At 41.8% G+C, this 13,673-nt stretch overlaps 1 protein-coding gene across 4 annotated transcripts in view; it reads left to right on the top strand.

Annotated features, from left to right (window-relative positions):
* Positions 1–13,673, top strand: part of SCRN1 (secernin 1) — a 57,822-nt gene that overhangs the window by 32,084 nt on the left and 12,065 nt on the right. For all 4 annotated transcript variants that reach the window (XR_005595052.1, XR_005595051.1, XR_005595050.1 and 1 more), the window contains exons 4-6: positions 3,064–3,266; positions 7,037–7,231; positions 8,721–8,886. Coding sequence is in view for 1 of the 4 variants with exons in the window: in XM_039527347.1 (XP_039383281.1) it covers positions 3,064–3,266; positions 7,037–7,231; positions 8,721–8,886 (564 nt within the window). In the remaining 3 variants the exon portion in view is untranslated. The remainder of the gene's footprint in view (positions 1–3,063; positions 3,267–7,036; positions 7,232–8,720; positions 8,887–13,673) is intronic.

Genomic DNA, 13,673 nt, shown 5'->3' with positions numbered 1-13,673 from the left:
AGGATTGATTTTTACTCAAGAGCTTGGTTTAAAGTAATTGGCCAGGCTTAAGGAAGCGGAAAGTTACAGGGATCAGCAGATCTTTAGACAGAAGTGATGTTGGATTTTTTTCGTCTCCGCTACAGGTCTGCTGTGGGTCAGACCTCCTAAACAAGTTGCTTGTTTTATTCTCTGCTTCCAGTAATTTACAGGAGGCCTCAGGAGTGCTCATCTGTTTGAAACAAGTGAATGAATTGTTTCCCCCGAAGAGGAGTGGGGACAAAGACAGATTGTAGATCCCATCAGAGCCAACCTTGTACACTCAATACTCTTTGCGGACACAGCAGCTCTGAGGTTGTCCAATTTTCCTCAGTATCTTCAAACTACCCCTCTAAAAACGTATCTTCACACCAACAGGAGCAGAGCTGGCAGCCACTCAGTGCTATTTCTCTTCCTCTTCCCCCCTGCCTCCTCCACATCAGACTTCTCCAGCAGCCTGGGCCCCAGAGATCTTATGCCCAACTTTGGGTGTCATTTATGTGCTTATCTTTTCTAGAAACATAAGTGTGTACAGGATTAAGATGCTCAGTCAGCTTTAGTGGAAATCAGGCATTCAAGATCCTTTAGCTGGGGAGCTAGACTCTACCCATTTTGGGAAGAAAATTACCAGAGAAACCAACTTCAATCTGTAATCAGGTTTTGTTTTATCAGGTTTTAGTTTCACAATATGCCTTCCTCAGTCCTTTAATTATATCCTAATCCTCTTGGCTGGGTCTCTGAGGAAAAAATAAAGGTGTGAAATGACCACTGTGCCAAATGCAGTGACTGTTTGACCAGCAAAAAATATGCCTGTTATGCAAAAATATCTTCCAGTGTATTGGGTTTTCCACTGTTAGTAGCAGGAAATCTAATTGATTCATTGGGGTATCATACTCCAGTGTGTCCCAGGGAAAGAACTTTTGAAACAAACTTTTATGAAAAAATTAAAATTGTTTAATGATATTTGAAATCCCAGACAATAACAAAGCTCTGCCCTTGAAATGCATGACCATCCATAACATCAATGGATAAGAAGGTTAGTGCTTGCATTCCCAGTAATGGAGTACATGCTGCTGGTTGGCCAGTGGCCATTACCCATCAGCTGCACCCTTCTATCTAATTGCACATTCAGGATGAGGTCCTGGGACATTTGCCAACTGTCTGAATACTAAGTCTTGTCTGATTTTTAAGTCAGGCATCCTGGCTTTGAGAGGGATTGACTGGGATTGCATGTACAGCGGTTGGAGATGTGGTACTGCTTGAGCAGGAAGATGGCAAAGCTGAAGAATGAGAGAATGATTCAGAGGAAGCCCATACAGCCATGAGACTTTCTCCAGAGATGCTCAGCAGCATGCGAATAGAAGCAGATATTGGAGTGAGCTCATCCTTGGGGTAGGCTTGCTTCCACTGAGTGCTCAGACCCATCTCTGGGATAAAGATTCTTAGCCTTTGCTTAACTTCTACATTTAGCTGGAGACAGTGCAAAGTGAGATCATTTTACAATAAAACCAACCTTCTCCGTTCTTTGCTTCCCCAAACTTCTTGTTGTGGAATGTCAAGGTTTGTTTGAAAATCTGATGGGGAGGCCTTGGCTATGCCACAGGCTTGAAGTGCAAACATGGGTTAGGTGATTTAAAGCTGCATTTTTAAAAGGGGCACTACTTTAGATGCCCTGCTTCAGACACCCAGGGCTGTATTTTGAGACTGACTTCAGTTGGAAGTGTGGGCGGTTCACAGCTCTGAAGATCAGGTCCCATCTGTCGAATTTTGTTCCCAGCTTTAGAGAAAACTGTCTCAAAAATTTGGATCTTAACCGCTGCCTTGGTTTTCCCACCTATCAGCAGGGCTTAGATTGGATAGGACTTCTCCATAAATGTGCTGAGATGTAATTCATTTTTGTAAAGGGTTTTGATTCTCTAGAAGGCAGATGTAAATACAGACTTTCATTTTTATTACTACAGCAAGTTTTTAATATGGGAGGTTAATGTAACTGACAATAATGACTGTACAGTATGGTATGCCAGAGTTAAGAGATCAATTAAATCATATTTGTGGGTATTGACATTTCTAAAGAGCTTGTACTTAGCTGATGGCAGAAATAGATTAAAAGATTAAATAAATAGAAATCTCTAATCTGTTGCCTAGATAGCAGTTAAGTAGAGCCGAGTAGCTGTTAGCTAATTTCCTAACTAGGATGGTTTCATTTTGAATATAAATACTTCAGATCAACATGCTAAACCCCATTGATTTTGCTATTCTGATTCATTTTCTAAAACGAGTAGTTAAGTTTACTTGTTAGGATTTGCAAATTTACTTTTACACTCCTTTCAAGCCAGTCGCATTCAGCTTTGGCAAGTACCCTGCATTTTAGTACTTCCAAACAGCATTTAAGAAGTTAACATAGTAGAGTTGTCCACAGACACTCAAAGATGCCTTTGTCTACAGTATAAAACAGTCACTGAAGGCTGATGTGCAATTAATTTTGTATTGAGGGTATGATGGACAGTAAGTGTGGGAATACAGGAAGAGAAGGGTGATAAAGATAAGATAACATTGACTATTCATTCTCTCATCCTTTTGTAATATCTGTTCCAAATTATCTGGTGTTTTGTACACAAATCTGCTACTTTACAACTGTCTTGGAAAATTCTGTTTACCAGTCAAATTCACTCTCCCTAAAGAGAACTCTTGTGGGCTGGCTTAAGACATAGTCCCGGTTACACTTAGTACTTGTGTTAATTGTAGTAGACTTGTGGATGGAGAAATCAGTTTAGATAATATGAAAACATCATTATAAAGTTCTGGGCCTAGTATTTCCAGTGAACCTTTTAAGCAGAAATTGCTGATGTCTGACCAATAACTTCTGAATGCGCTTCTCCTGTTAGACACTTTAGAAATGATTCCATCTGACATCAGTAAAACTGTAGCTCATACTATAGGATCCTATTCCAAGCGTTTTGTTTAAGACAAATGAGTCACTGCAGCACGTCACTGGACTTTTCACTGTCACTTAAATTGTATTGGATTTTTTTTTATTTTTTAAAGGCTTGGCCTAGAAAGAGGTGCAACAGCTAAAGAGGCCTTAGATGTAATAGTTTCTTTGTTGGAAGAGCATGGACAAGGTGGAAATTATTATGAAGATGGGAGCTCCTGCCAGGCTTTCCAAAGTGCATTTCTGATTGTGGATAGAGCAGAAGCCTGGGTTTTGGAGACTGTTGGGAAATATTGGGCAGCAGAAAAAACCACAGGTGAGTTAAATGGTGGCAAATCGGTTATCATAAGAAGGCCGCATAACATCTCTTCAAAGCTTGTTTTATTTATTCCTTTTCATTTGGGGGTAAAGATATCAAGGGGTTATGAAGAGGTCTAATTGGAAAAGTCTAAATGGCTTGGATGTATCAAATCAGTCAAACAATGAAAAGCTGCATGATGTTGGTAGCAGCCTAGCTTCAGTCTAGCCCATTAAATGTCCTTCTTTTGTGTGGACTGATTGTCCTTCTGCAGTTATGCTATTTCTCCAGGCAAGGCTTGAAAGTTTACCAGACCTCTGTGGGACAGAGGAATAATTCTTCTAGCCAGACATAGATACTAAAGCAGGGGTGGGCAAACTTTTTGGGCTGAGGGCCACATCTGGATGGGGAAATGGTATGCAGGGCCGGGGCGGGGGTTGGGGTGCAAGAGGGAGTATGGGATGTGGGAGGGGGTGTGGTGTGCAGGAAGGGGCTCAGGACAAGGGATTGGGGCAGAGGAGGGGTGCAGGGCATATGAGGGAGCTTGGAAGGGGGTTGGCGTGCAGGAGGGGTGCCGAGTGCGAGAGGGGGCTCAGGGCAGGGGGTAGGGGTGCAGGAGGGGTGGGAGGTGCAGGCAGAGGGCTTAGGACAGGGAGTTGGGGGGCGGGGTGCAGGAGGGGTTCGGGCTCCGGCCCGTGCCACTTACCTAAAGCGGCTCTGGGGTGGCAGCGGTGCGAACTGGGGCCAGGGCAGGCTCCCTGCACGCCTGCCCTAGCCCCACGCTGCGCCGTTCCGGAAAGCGCTGTGGCCCCTGGGGGAAGGGGGGTGGAGGGCTCCGCATGCGCTGCCCTTGCCGCGCCTCCAGGTACCTCCTTCAAAGCTCCCATTGGCCATGGTTCCCCGTTCCCAACCAATGGGAGCTGCGGGAGGCAGTGCCTGGCGGCAAGGGCAACACATGGAGCCCTCTGCCCCCCCGCCCCTGGGGGGCTGCAGAGAAGTGGTGCCGGCCGCTTCTGAGACTGGTGTGGGGCCTGCAGCACCACGGGGGACAATCCCACGGGCCGGATCCAAAGCCCTGAGGGGCCGGATCCAGCCCATGGGCCGTGGTTTGCCCACCCCTGTACTAAAGACTGATGGAGGGGACTGTCCAGCAGTAATGCCCTGATGAGATACCCCAATTCCTGGGAAGTAGTAAGATACTGTTCCTGGACCTTGTCTATATTGACCCATCTGGCTGATGTTAAGTGGTCTCATCTCTTATTTGACCCTCCTGGTTGCTGCATTAGTATGTCTGCGACTACCCTTCTGAGTCATCCTTCCCACTAAATAGAATCAGAGGACTGGAAGGGACCTCGAGAGGTGATCTAGTCCAGGCCCCTGCAGTCATGGCAGGACTAAGTATTATCTAGACAACCCCAACAGGTGTACATCTAACCTGCTGTTTAAAATCTCCAGTGATGGAGATTCCACAGCCTCCCTAGGCAATTTATTCCAGTGCTTAACCACCCTGACAGTTAAGAAGTTTTTCCTAATGTCCAAATTAAACCTCCCTTGCTGCAATTTAAACCCATTGCTTCTTGTCCTATCCTCAGAGCTTAAGAATAATAATTTTTCCTCCCTCCTCCTTGTAACAACCTTGTAATAACTCCATTGCCTGCATCAGCTGCTGCTCATAGCTTTCCCCAGGCAGAAGCATGAAGTTATTCTTGTTTGTTTTCACTTCTGCACTTCTAGATCCTATTAGTTCCTGTGAAACTGACCAGTTTTCACAGTCCTGTCACTTGCAAAAGCTACCAGCTGCAGCGGGAATGGAGGAGGAGCCTCCCTGCAGGTCTAGGAATGCAGCAGTGCATTGTTTTACATTTATTTCCCATAGGAGGTTCTCTTTGCAACCATAACAGCTATTCTTGAGCTTTTCAGAGTAAAGCTTTACTACAAAAGTCATGGGCACTGGTATCCTACGCTCAGCAGGGAAGTTCACTATTCACCAGTGCTTTGTAGGACACTGGGTCCTCAATATACCAAATGATTCTAGGGACAAGGTTTGAAAAACCTTGTCCCTAGAATCATTTGGTATATTGAGTCTTCTACATAATGTTTTTACACGGAACTTTTTTCCTTAAATGAAATTGCTTGATAAACTCCACTTGTGATGAAGAATACTTTAATTATAAAGCTATCCAGAAAATATACGTTTGTAAATGAATAATACTCATGCTATTGTCCTCTTGCTGATCTGAATATAGCACTGACTTGAGTAATTCTGTCAATTTGAATCTACTGGAAAGAACAAAATTTAAATGTTTAATTGTTGTAATATTTAAAGGAGTGCTAATGGGGTTTTTTTGCTTTGCTTGAGAACATATTCCAGTTGATCAAATCAAAATTATTCCAATCTTACAGTCTCCTGAAAATGGACAGCTAAGAGATTAATGCCCTTTCACGGTGCAATTTAAGTTTGAACGTGTGAAGCAGAACATACTGAAACCTTTCAGCCTGCCACTGACCCTTGGTTTCTGTAGTTGGTGTGTTGGCAGTAATGCTTATAGAAGCTTTTAACTTGGATTAGTAATCACCTGTTTCAAATTTTATTCAGTGGGCATTAGAAAGGCAAATCTGATTCTATAACAATAGCTGTTAATGATGCTATTCAAGTAAAAGTTTCATAGATCACTTTAGCCTGCCTATTAAAAATAAGCCTGCTACCTTCACTGTCAAATTTTGTTTGTTTGTTTAAACTATATTCATTATCCAATTATTTCCATTACTCATATGATGTGTTTACTGTATCCTCTGGTGAGTATCTGCAGTAACAATCATTAATCATGCTGTCTGATGTGTATGGATATAAGCAATTCAGGCAGATTTTTTTTTCTGGAAAAAAAAGTCATACAATAGACAAACACATTGAAGGCTTATTATTTTCAATCCATATTATTGTCTTAACACCTAGAGAACCGTGTTTTAAAAACAAGTCTTGTGCTCAGAAAGACACTACGTTAGTATATATTACATTTTTACAGAAGGATTTATAATTCAATATTGCATTTTAAATATTGAACGTTAAAAAAAATCTTTAAACCACTATTCCTATTCAATTGGAAACTAGATTATGAGTTATTCCACATGAGCTCTTCTTCTGTTGGTCTTTCAAATGAGGCCCATTTTCAAACAAGAAATTTAAAATCGCCAGTTATAATTAGGTGACAGTTTTTGGAATGGAAAGTTATTTAGCAAATGTGTATAATGCTGTGTTGAATAGTGGGATTAATTTTTTCTTCAAACAACAAGTAATGCCACACAGATCAACTCTGGGCTAAAGTACCATTGTGTCAATTCCTTTGGGTTGATTGTAATCATGTTGGATGAGCTAGTTAATGTGGTCTTGGACAAAGGGTCAAGATCACTTCCAAACAGGTTTTTGAAAGTGAAGTGTCGTAACTTAGCTTCTGGAAATCTAAGAGCCTGATTCTCTACTGCTTTGCACCTTGTAGAATCTCTTCCACTGTGCAGAAGTGGTTGAAAATTACAGCATTCTTATACGGTAGCATTGTGCAATCACGTGGTGCAGGGATAAGTATCTAAACATGACACAAGATGCACTGGAGAATCAGGCCCTGAAAGTTGAAGTGATGAGTAAATCCTGTGCATGTGTAATTAGGTGACTATCACAAAGAAATGTCTAGATTGGTCAATGGCTTAGTTTGCTAATCAAATATTTTGCTCCTCTAGCTGCTTCTAGCTACACTGTAGTAATGGTATATTGTGATTTGTGGCTCTTTCCATAGAGGGAGTAAAATGCATTTGCAACCAGCTTACATTAACCACAAAAATTGATGTTGAGCACCCTGAGCTTAGGAGTTATGCAGAGACTCAAGGCTGGTGGACTGGAGATACAGAATTCAATTTTTCTGAAGTGTTTTCTCTAGCTGAGGACCATTTAGGCTGCAGTTCAGGCCAGGAGAGCCTAGAAAAACAAGAAGGTAAGTAGAAAGGCTTTTTCCTTACTGATTTTTTTTTTTTGCCACCTAATTCCCACTTTTCTCAACCAGACCTCAGTCCATAGTCTCAAGTGGGTACAAGGAGAGCACTTTCACATGGAAGGAAAATCCATAGAACAAATTGCCTCGAGCAAAACTCCTGAATGAAGTCTTAACGCCTCAGCCTAAATTTAGAATAAGGCTATTTATCAAATCACACAGACTAGGATAGTGGAGTGTAAAGCTCTAAGTTTTGTGGGTTCTTTTAGTCTTTTCATTGTAGGTTTAATACATGAGAATAAGAGTAATATCGTACCGGTGCACCCCTGTTCTCCTAGCATGAAAAGATGACTTACCTTAGTAGAAAACGATGAGGGGGCATTGTGTTTTTCCAGAAGGATGTTCATATCAGTCCTATTGTGAGGTGGGGAAGAGGCATTATCCAGCTGCCTGTGGAACCAAGCTATGGTTGCAAACTATGAGAATCGAGTTCTGTTACAGCAATGAAGATGCACTTAGGAAAGACTCCTCTCCCCCCCACTTGCCCTTTTCAGGTCAAACTGCATGTTTTTCTTACCAGAGCATTTCAATAATCAAAATCTGCTATCAGCAGAAATGGGTTTATGTTCTGGTCCAGAATTTACTGATCACTTAAGATAGCTGGAGCTGGCCAGAACCCTTTTTGGAATTACTGCAGCATCTGCTGCTGTGCATGAGTAATGTGTAATCTTTGTTCAAGGCACCAGTCCAGCCATGCATGAGGAGCATAGCCATTCTCTTTAAAAGCTCTATATTAAGGATAACGGGTATATTTGAAATGGTAACAAAATCTAGTTATTGTGCGACAGGAGACTGGTTGAAAAACTTTTCACTGCAGTGCACAATGTTAGTAAGGGTGGTGTGGTCCAATGCCCACGACTCAAAGTAATCCTCAGTCTGTAGGAGAGGGTCAGGAGGGGAAAGAAGTAGAAGCTAATTAGAGCACCTAGAAAAGTTGAGCTTGAAACAGAAAGCTGGTCTTAACCATAACTGTAGCAGAGCTGTCATTCTCTGCTATAATACAGTCTAGTTTAACATAGATAACTGCACCAAAAGCCACTGGAAACATTTGATGATCCATGTTATAGATTATCTTTACCACCCCAGAGCTGTGACGCTTGTCTCTGCACTTTTAATTACTTCCAATCCATTAGACATGATAGGCCAAATTCACACTTGGGTCTGTGAATGAAGACATTTACAGTGGCAAAAAGTCTATCAGTGAGAGGGTTGAGGCAGTGCAGGGCAGCTGTAATCTGTTCTAGTATGTTTCAGGGTTTAAGTTTTTTGTAAATACAAGCTGCTAATAGTGGTGGGGGTATGTTCCCACCTATATACTGTGGCACTGTTTGCGTTGGGCCTGATGCAATGACCATTGAAGTAGAAGTACTTTCCTTTGAATTTGGTGGGCTGTGGATCAGGCCCATTGGGCACTTTTTTCCTCTTCTTGCAGGAAATATCACTGTGCAAACAATGATGGCTGTCTTACGTGACAAAGCTAGTGGCGTCTGCGTGGACTCCGAAACTTTCCTCACTACAGCTAGCATAGTGTCTGTTTTGCCTCAGAACCCTAGTTCTCCCTGTATTCACTACTTCACTGGCACTCCGGACCCTTCAAGGTAAGTCAGGATGTCTGCTGCCCTTCTGAGGCTTAGTGGTGCAGGCTTTAATAAGGAGATTCTGGCTGTGTGTATGTACATTGAAAGCTATTAAACTGATTTTAGTGACAGATTTAGGGCCCCCTTCACAGAGGTGTGCTGCAATTCCTGTCTATGCTCACCACACAAGGACTATGTTCTATGTCAGAAGATTCAGCACTCCTCTATGCCCCACCCATCATCTTCCCATACACCCTTTGGATCACACCTTTGTTTTCAGGACATGGATTTCTCTCTGAATGCAGTTTAAGTAGAAATCCCAGTAAATACCTATGGTATTAGAACAAAAAACCCATTTTGTTAATCTTGGTGTAAAGATCAATAGCTCGCTAACAATGCATACATTATGTCTTACACTTAAATCCCTGCTATGGTATTTTAACTTGTTCAGAGTGCTGGCTTTGGTAATTGAAAAATAATTCACCATGGAGGCAAGTTCTTTTAAATGAAACATTCTTTTCTTCTGTTCCATTTCACTTATGGAGGATATCAGCAGAAAGTAGTAAAATTAATGTAAATTCAATTTAATTTCTTAAATTTTAATCTTGAGAAGGAGAATAATTCTTCTCACAGTGCCTCATATTATAATGGCTGAGCATGTAGTGTAAGAGGCTTCGTGATATTCCATTGTTCTGGCCTTTTTATTTCCAGTGTTGCCAAAATAAGTTTGAACAAATTTGTCCAAACCCCATTCTTAAACTACAGAAATAAACACAATTAAAAAAATGTTTAGTTATCTTAATTCAACTTTAGGGAATAATGTGGCAGTTCTAAGAAGTTGCAATCTCTGCTTAATCACCCAAAACAAACACAGGAAAGTTTTAGTTTTTCAGTTTTTATACAGATGCTCTCAAAGTGTTACAAAAGTAATATTATTGTGAGTGAGTAATATTGTGCATGTAGCATTTAAAGCATTTCTGATTTGCAGTTTTGAGATGTATTGGGATTTAATGTAAAAAACCCCAAGCACTTGAATATATTCATGTTGCTAACTAGTTTTCTGACAATCTGTGCTGCATCTAGATTGTATCATGTTTAATATAAAGTTGCGGTGAAACTTGTCTTGGAATTTTCATGGTTCTTGTACTTAATTATGTCAAAAGAATTATCTTTAAAAAAAAAACTAACACAAAGACCTGATACAAAATTCATTAAGTCTTCCATTGACAATGGGCTTTAGATCAGGGTTTAAATCCCGCAATAAAAGGACAAGTACAGTACTGATGCCTATACTTCAAAATAGACGCTTGAAAACCAAAACGACTTTTTGCTATGAGTCACTTTCCTAATTCTCCCCATTTCCTTTTGTTAATCTATGAACCCACAATGGTTAGTTCCAGTAACTTTTAGGACAGAATTAAAGGGCAGTTTCAACTTTGACTCAGATTTTGTTTCATAGGTTCAAATCTGATTCTTTAAAACAGGTAAGGTGATCCCTTTGTCCCTTCTTCACCCAAGTTTTTGTGGTAGTATAAAAAACACTTCCTGTCAGAGTAGATGAGTCTGACACAGTCATGACTGATTACTAACATTTTACTTTACGTTAGAACACAACATAAGAAACACATTCAACAGACAGAGCCTTTACGTGCATCCTAGAAGCCTAGTTGGAACACCGACTTAAATGTAGCCTATTGCAATTTAAAATGGAAGCTATCAGAGTCAGGGGCAGCTCTAGGTATTTTGCTGCCCCAAGCACGGCAGGCAGGCTGCCTTTGGTGGCTTGCCTGCGGGAGGTCCCTGGTCCTGCGAATTCGGCGGCAGCCTGCGGGAGGTCCACCGAAGCTGCGGGACCAGTGGACCTTCCGCAGGCATGCCGCCGAAGGCAACCTGCCTGCCACCCTCGCGGCGAGCGGCAGAGTGCCCCCCGTGGCTTGCCGCCCCAGGCACGCGCTTGGCGTGCTGATGCCTGGAGCCGCCCCGATCAGAGTTGAAAAGCCAGTGATCACTTACGCTTAAAAAACAAAACAAAAAACCAAATCACATGTACATGAAACATGCTAGATCATTTTGACATCACAGCTGTTGTGTTCTGCTCCCACCCCTACTCTGTCTGTTGGGCCTAGTGGTGAAGTTTGATTCTGTATCCTGTGACTGGCAGGGAGAATAAAAGAAAGATTTGACACACTAACTTGTACCTACTGTCCAGACCATGATTAAAAGAACACACAAGTCTGAGTACTACATATACAGTGTGTAAACTTCAAAGACGGAGAGGAACAGCTTACGGTGGCCTACGTGGCTACAGACCTGTATAAAATTACCATACCATGGTAAAAGAAAAAAAAAGTTATGATGACTAGCAGGAAACATTTTTATGTAAAGGTTTATTGGAACATCCTCTCGAGAAGAAATAAAACCCCCGTTGCTTAAATCTGCACAGGACAGAGTACTGGGGAATACTATAGGGAACAACCCATGGCCTAACAAGTCTCTCTCACCATGAACTGTGAATCCCAGTTTGGGTTGCTCAGCATTGTTTTTTTTTTAAACTAAACCACATGCAGCTTAAGAAAATATTTGCCACTTACTGTATATTGGAGAAATGATGATTTGGGGGAGAGGATGCCGATCTGACTGTCCCCTTGGACAACCAAAGGTCAGTACAGTCAGATGACTATTAGTTGTCTTAGAAATCATAGAAATGTAGGCCTGGAAGGGACCTTGAGAGGTCATCTTGTCTCCCTCCCACCATGCTGAGGCAGGATTAAGTAAACCAAGACCATCCCTGAGAGGTGTTTGTCTAACACCTTCTTAAAAACCTTCAGTGATGGGGATCTCACAACCAGTGTTTAACTATCTTTCTAGTTAGAAAGTTTTACCTAATATCTAACCTTATTCACTCTTGCTGTAAATTAAACAAATTAGTTCTTGTCCTACCCTCATGAACACGGCGACCTTTGTAACAACCATTTACCTTCAACCTCTCCTCTATATAATATGCCCAGTTCTTTCAACGTTTCCTCATTGGTCGTGTTTTCTAAATCTTGTATCACTTTTGTTGCTCTCCTTTGGACGCTTTCTCCTATTTGTCCACATCTTAGTGTGGTGCCCAGAGCTGTACATACTACTCCAGCTGAGGCCTCACCAATGCTGAATGAAGCAGGACAATTACCTCCTGTGCCTTACATGGTAATATATCCTAGAATGGCATTTGTCTTTTTCCACAACACTGACTCATTCAGTTTGTGATCCGCCATAACTCTCAGATTCTCTTCTGCAGTACTACGGCCTAGCCAGTTATTCTGTTTTGTAGTTGTGCATTTGATTTTTCCTTCCTAAGGGCTGTATTTTATACTTGTCTTTATTGAATTTCAGCTCGTTGATTTCAGTTCTTCAATTTGTCAGTCATTTTGAATTCGAATCCTGTTCTTCAAAGTGCTTGGAACCCTTCCCAACTTGATGTTGCCCACAAGTTGTATAAGTATATTCTTAACTCCACCGTCCAAGTCCTTAATGAAAATACAGAATATTCCCAAGCCAGGACAGACGGTTCTGGGATCCCACTTGATAAGTCCTCCCAGCTTGTAGCAAACCATTGATAACTACTCTGAATACTGTCTTTCAACTTGTTGTGTACCCACCTTACAATTAATTTCATAGTTCTTACAGTCTTCTCATAAAGACTATCATGTGGGGTTCTGTCAAAAACCTTACTAAAGTCCAGGTATAGCACATCATCTGATTCTTCCTTCCCTCCCCCCATCCACTGGGCTGTTTACTCTGTCAAAGAAGGAAATTAAATTAGTTTAGCACGATTTCTTCTTGACAAATCCTTGTTGGCTGTTACTTATCTTACTATCCTCTAGGTTTGAACAAATGGATTGCTTAATAATTTGTTCCAGTATCTTTCCATTTATAGAAGCCAGGGTGATTGGGCTATATCATTCCCTAGGTCCCCCTCATTCCCCTTGTTAAAGGTAGGTACTGCATTTTTCCTTCTCCTCCAGTCCTCTGGGACCTCACCCGTTCTCCATAAGTTCTCAAAGACAGTTGCTTTAGCTACTCCCTTAAGTACTCTATGTGACTAAAGTGCTCCCACAGGGGTTCCTTAGTGCTGAAGGGAGTTTCATCCTTCACCTGGGAACTCAAGTCTTCATTGGACTCTGAATGAGGCAGTAGGTAGGCTTGCTTCTCCAAAATACTCTTTACCTTACCAAGGCCCATTGTTCTCCCCTCTGTGTCACATAAAGGCTGCAGCAAGGCTTTAAACACCCGTTGGGATTCCTTTTCTTCCCAGAGTAAAGCTACAGCCTCTAGTCTGGCTGCAAACGGACAGACTTGCAGAGGTCCTTCCCTCTCCCCATCATGAGTGCTGGAACAGTTTGTTTAGTAGGGAGTTCTTAGAGCATAGAACCAAACTGTAAACCCCTGTATATAATGGAAACTTACAGCCAAGGGGTGCAGCAGCACCCTATGCTCCCCATAAAGCAAATAATGTCTTGTGTACAAACCTTGCTTTAAGAAAAACAGCCCCACCAGAGTTCCTGCTTCTCTGTGAGTTAAAACTTTTCTAGACAAGCTATAATCAAATATAATAAAAACTGACTTACAGCTCTGAGTCAGTGCTTCTTTGTGAAGAGAAAAGCTGTCTTACTCTGGTCATGCCAGCCTGCGTCCTCCTGAAAAGCCCTGCCAGCTGATTATCTTCCTTTATAAATAAATAAGGGCTGGGTTTCAGGGAGGCTAATGAGCCTCAGGTGCATCTGAACTCTGTCTGTCTGAACTCTGTCTCTGGGAGTCACAAG

Source organism: Mauremys reevesii, linkage group 2 (assembly GCF_016161935.1).
Source record: "Mauremys reevesii isolate NIE-2019 linkage group 2, ASM1616193v1, whole genome shotgun sequence".
Taxonomy (NCBI): domain Eukaryota; kingdom Metazoa; phylum Chordata; order Testudines; family Geoemydidae; genus Mauremys; species Mauremys reevesii.
This window is presented reverse-complemented; position numbering and strand designations above follow the sequence as displayed.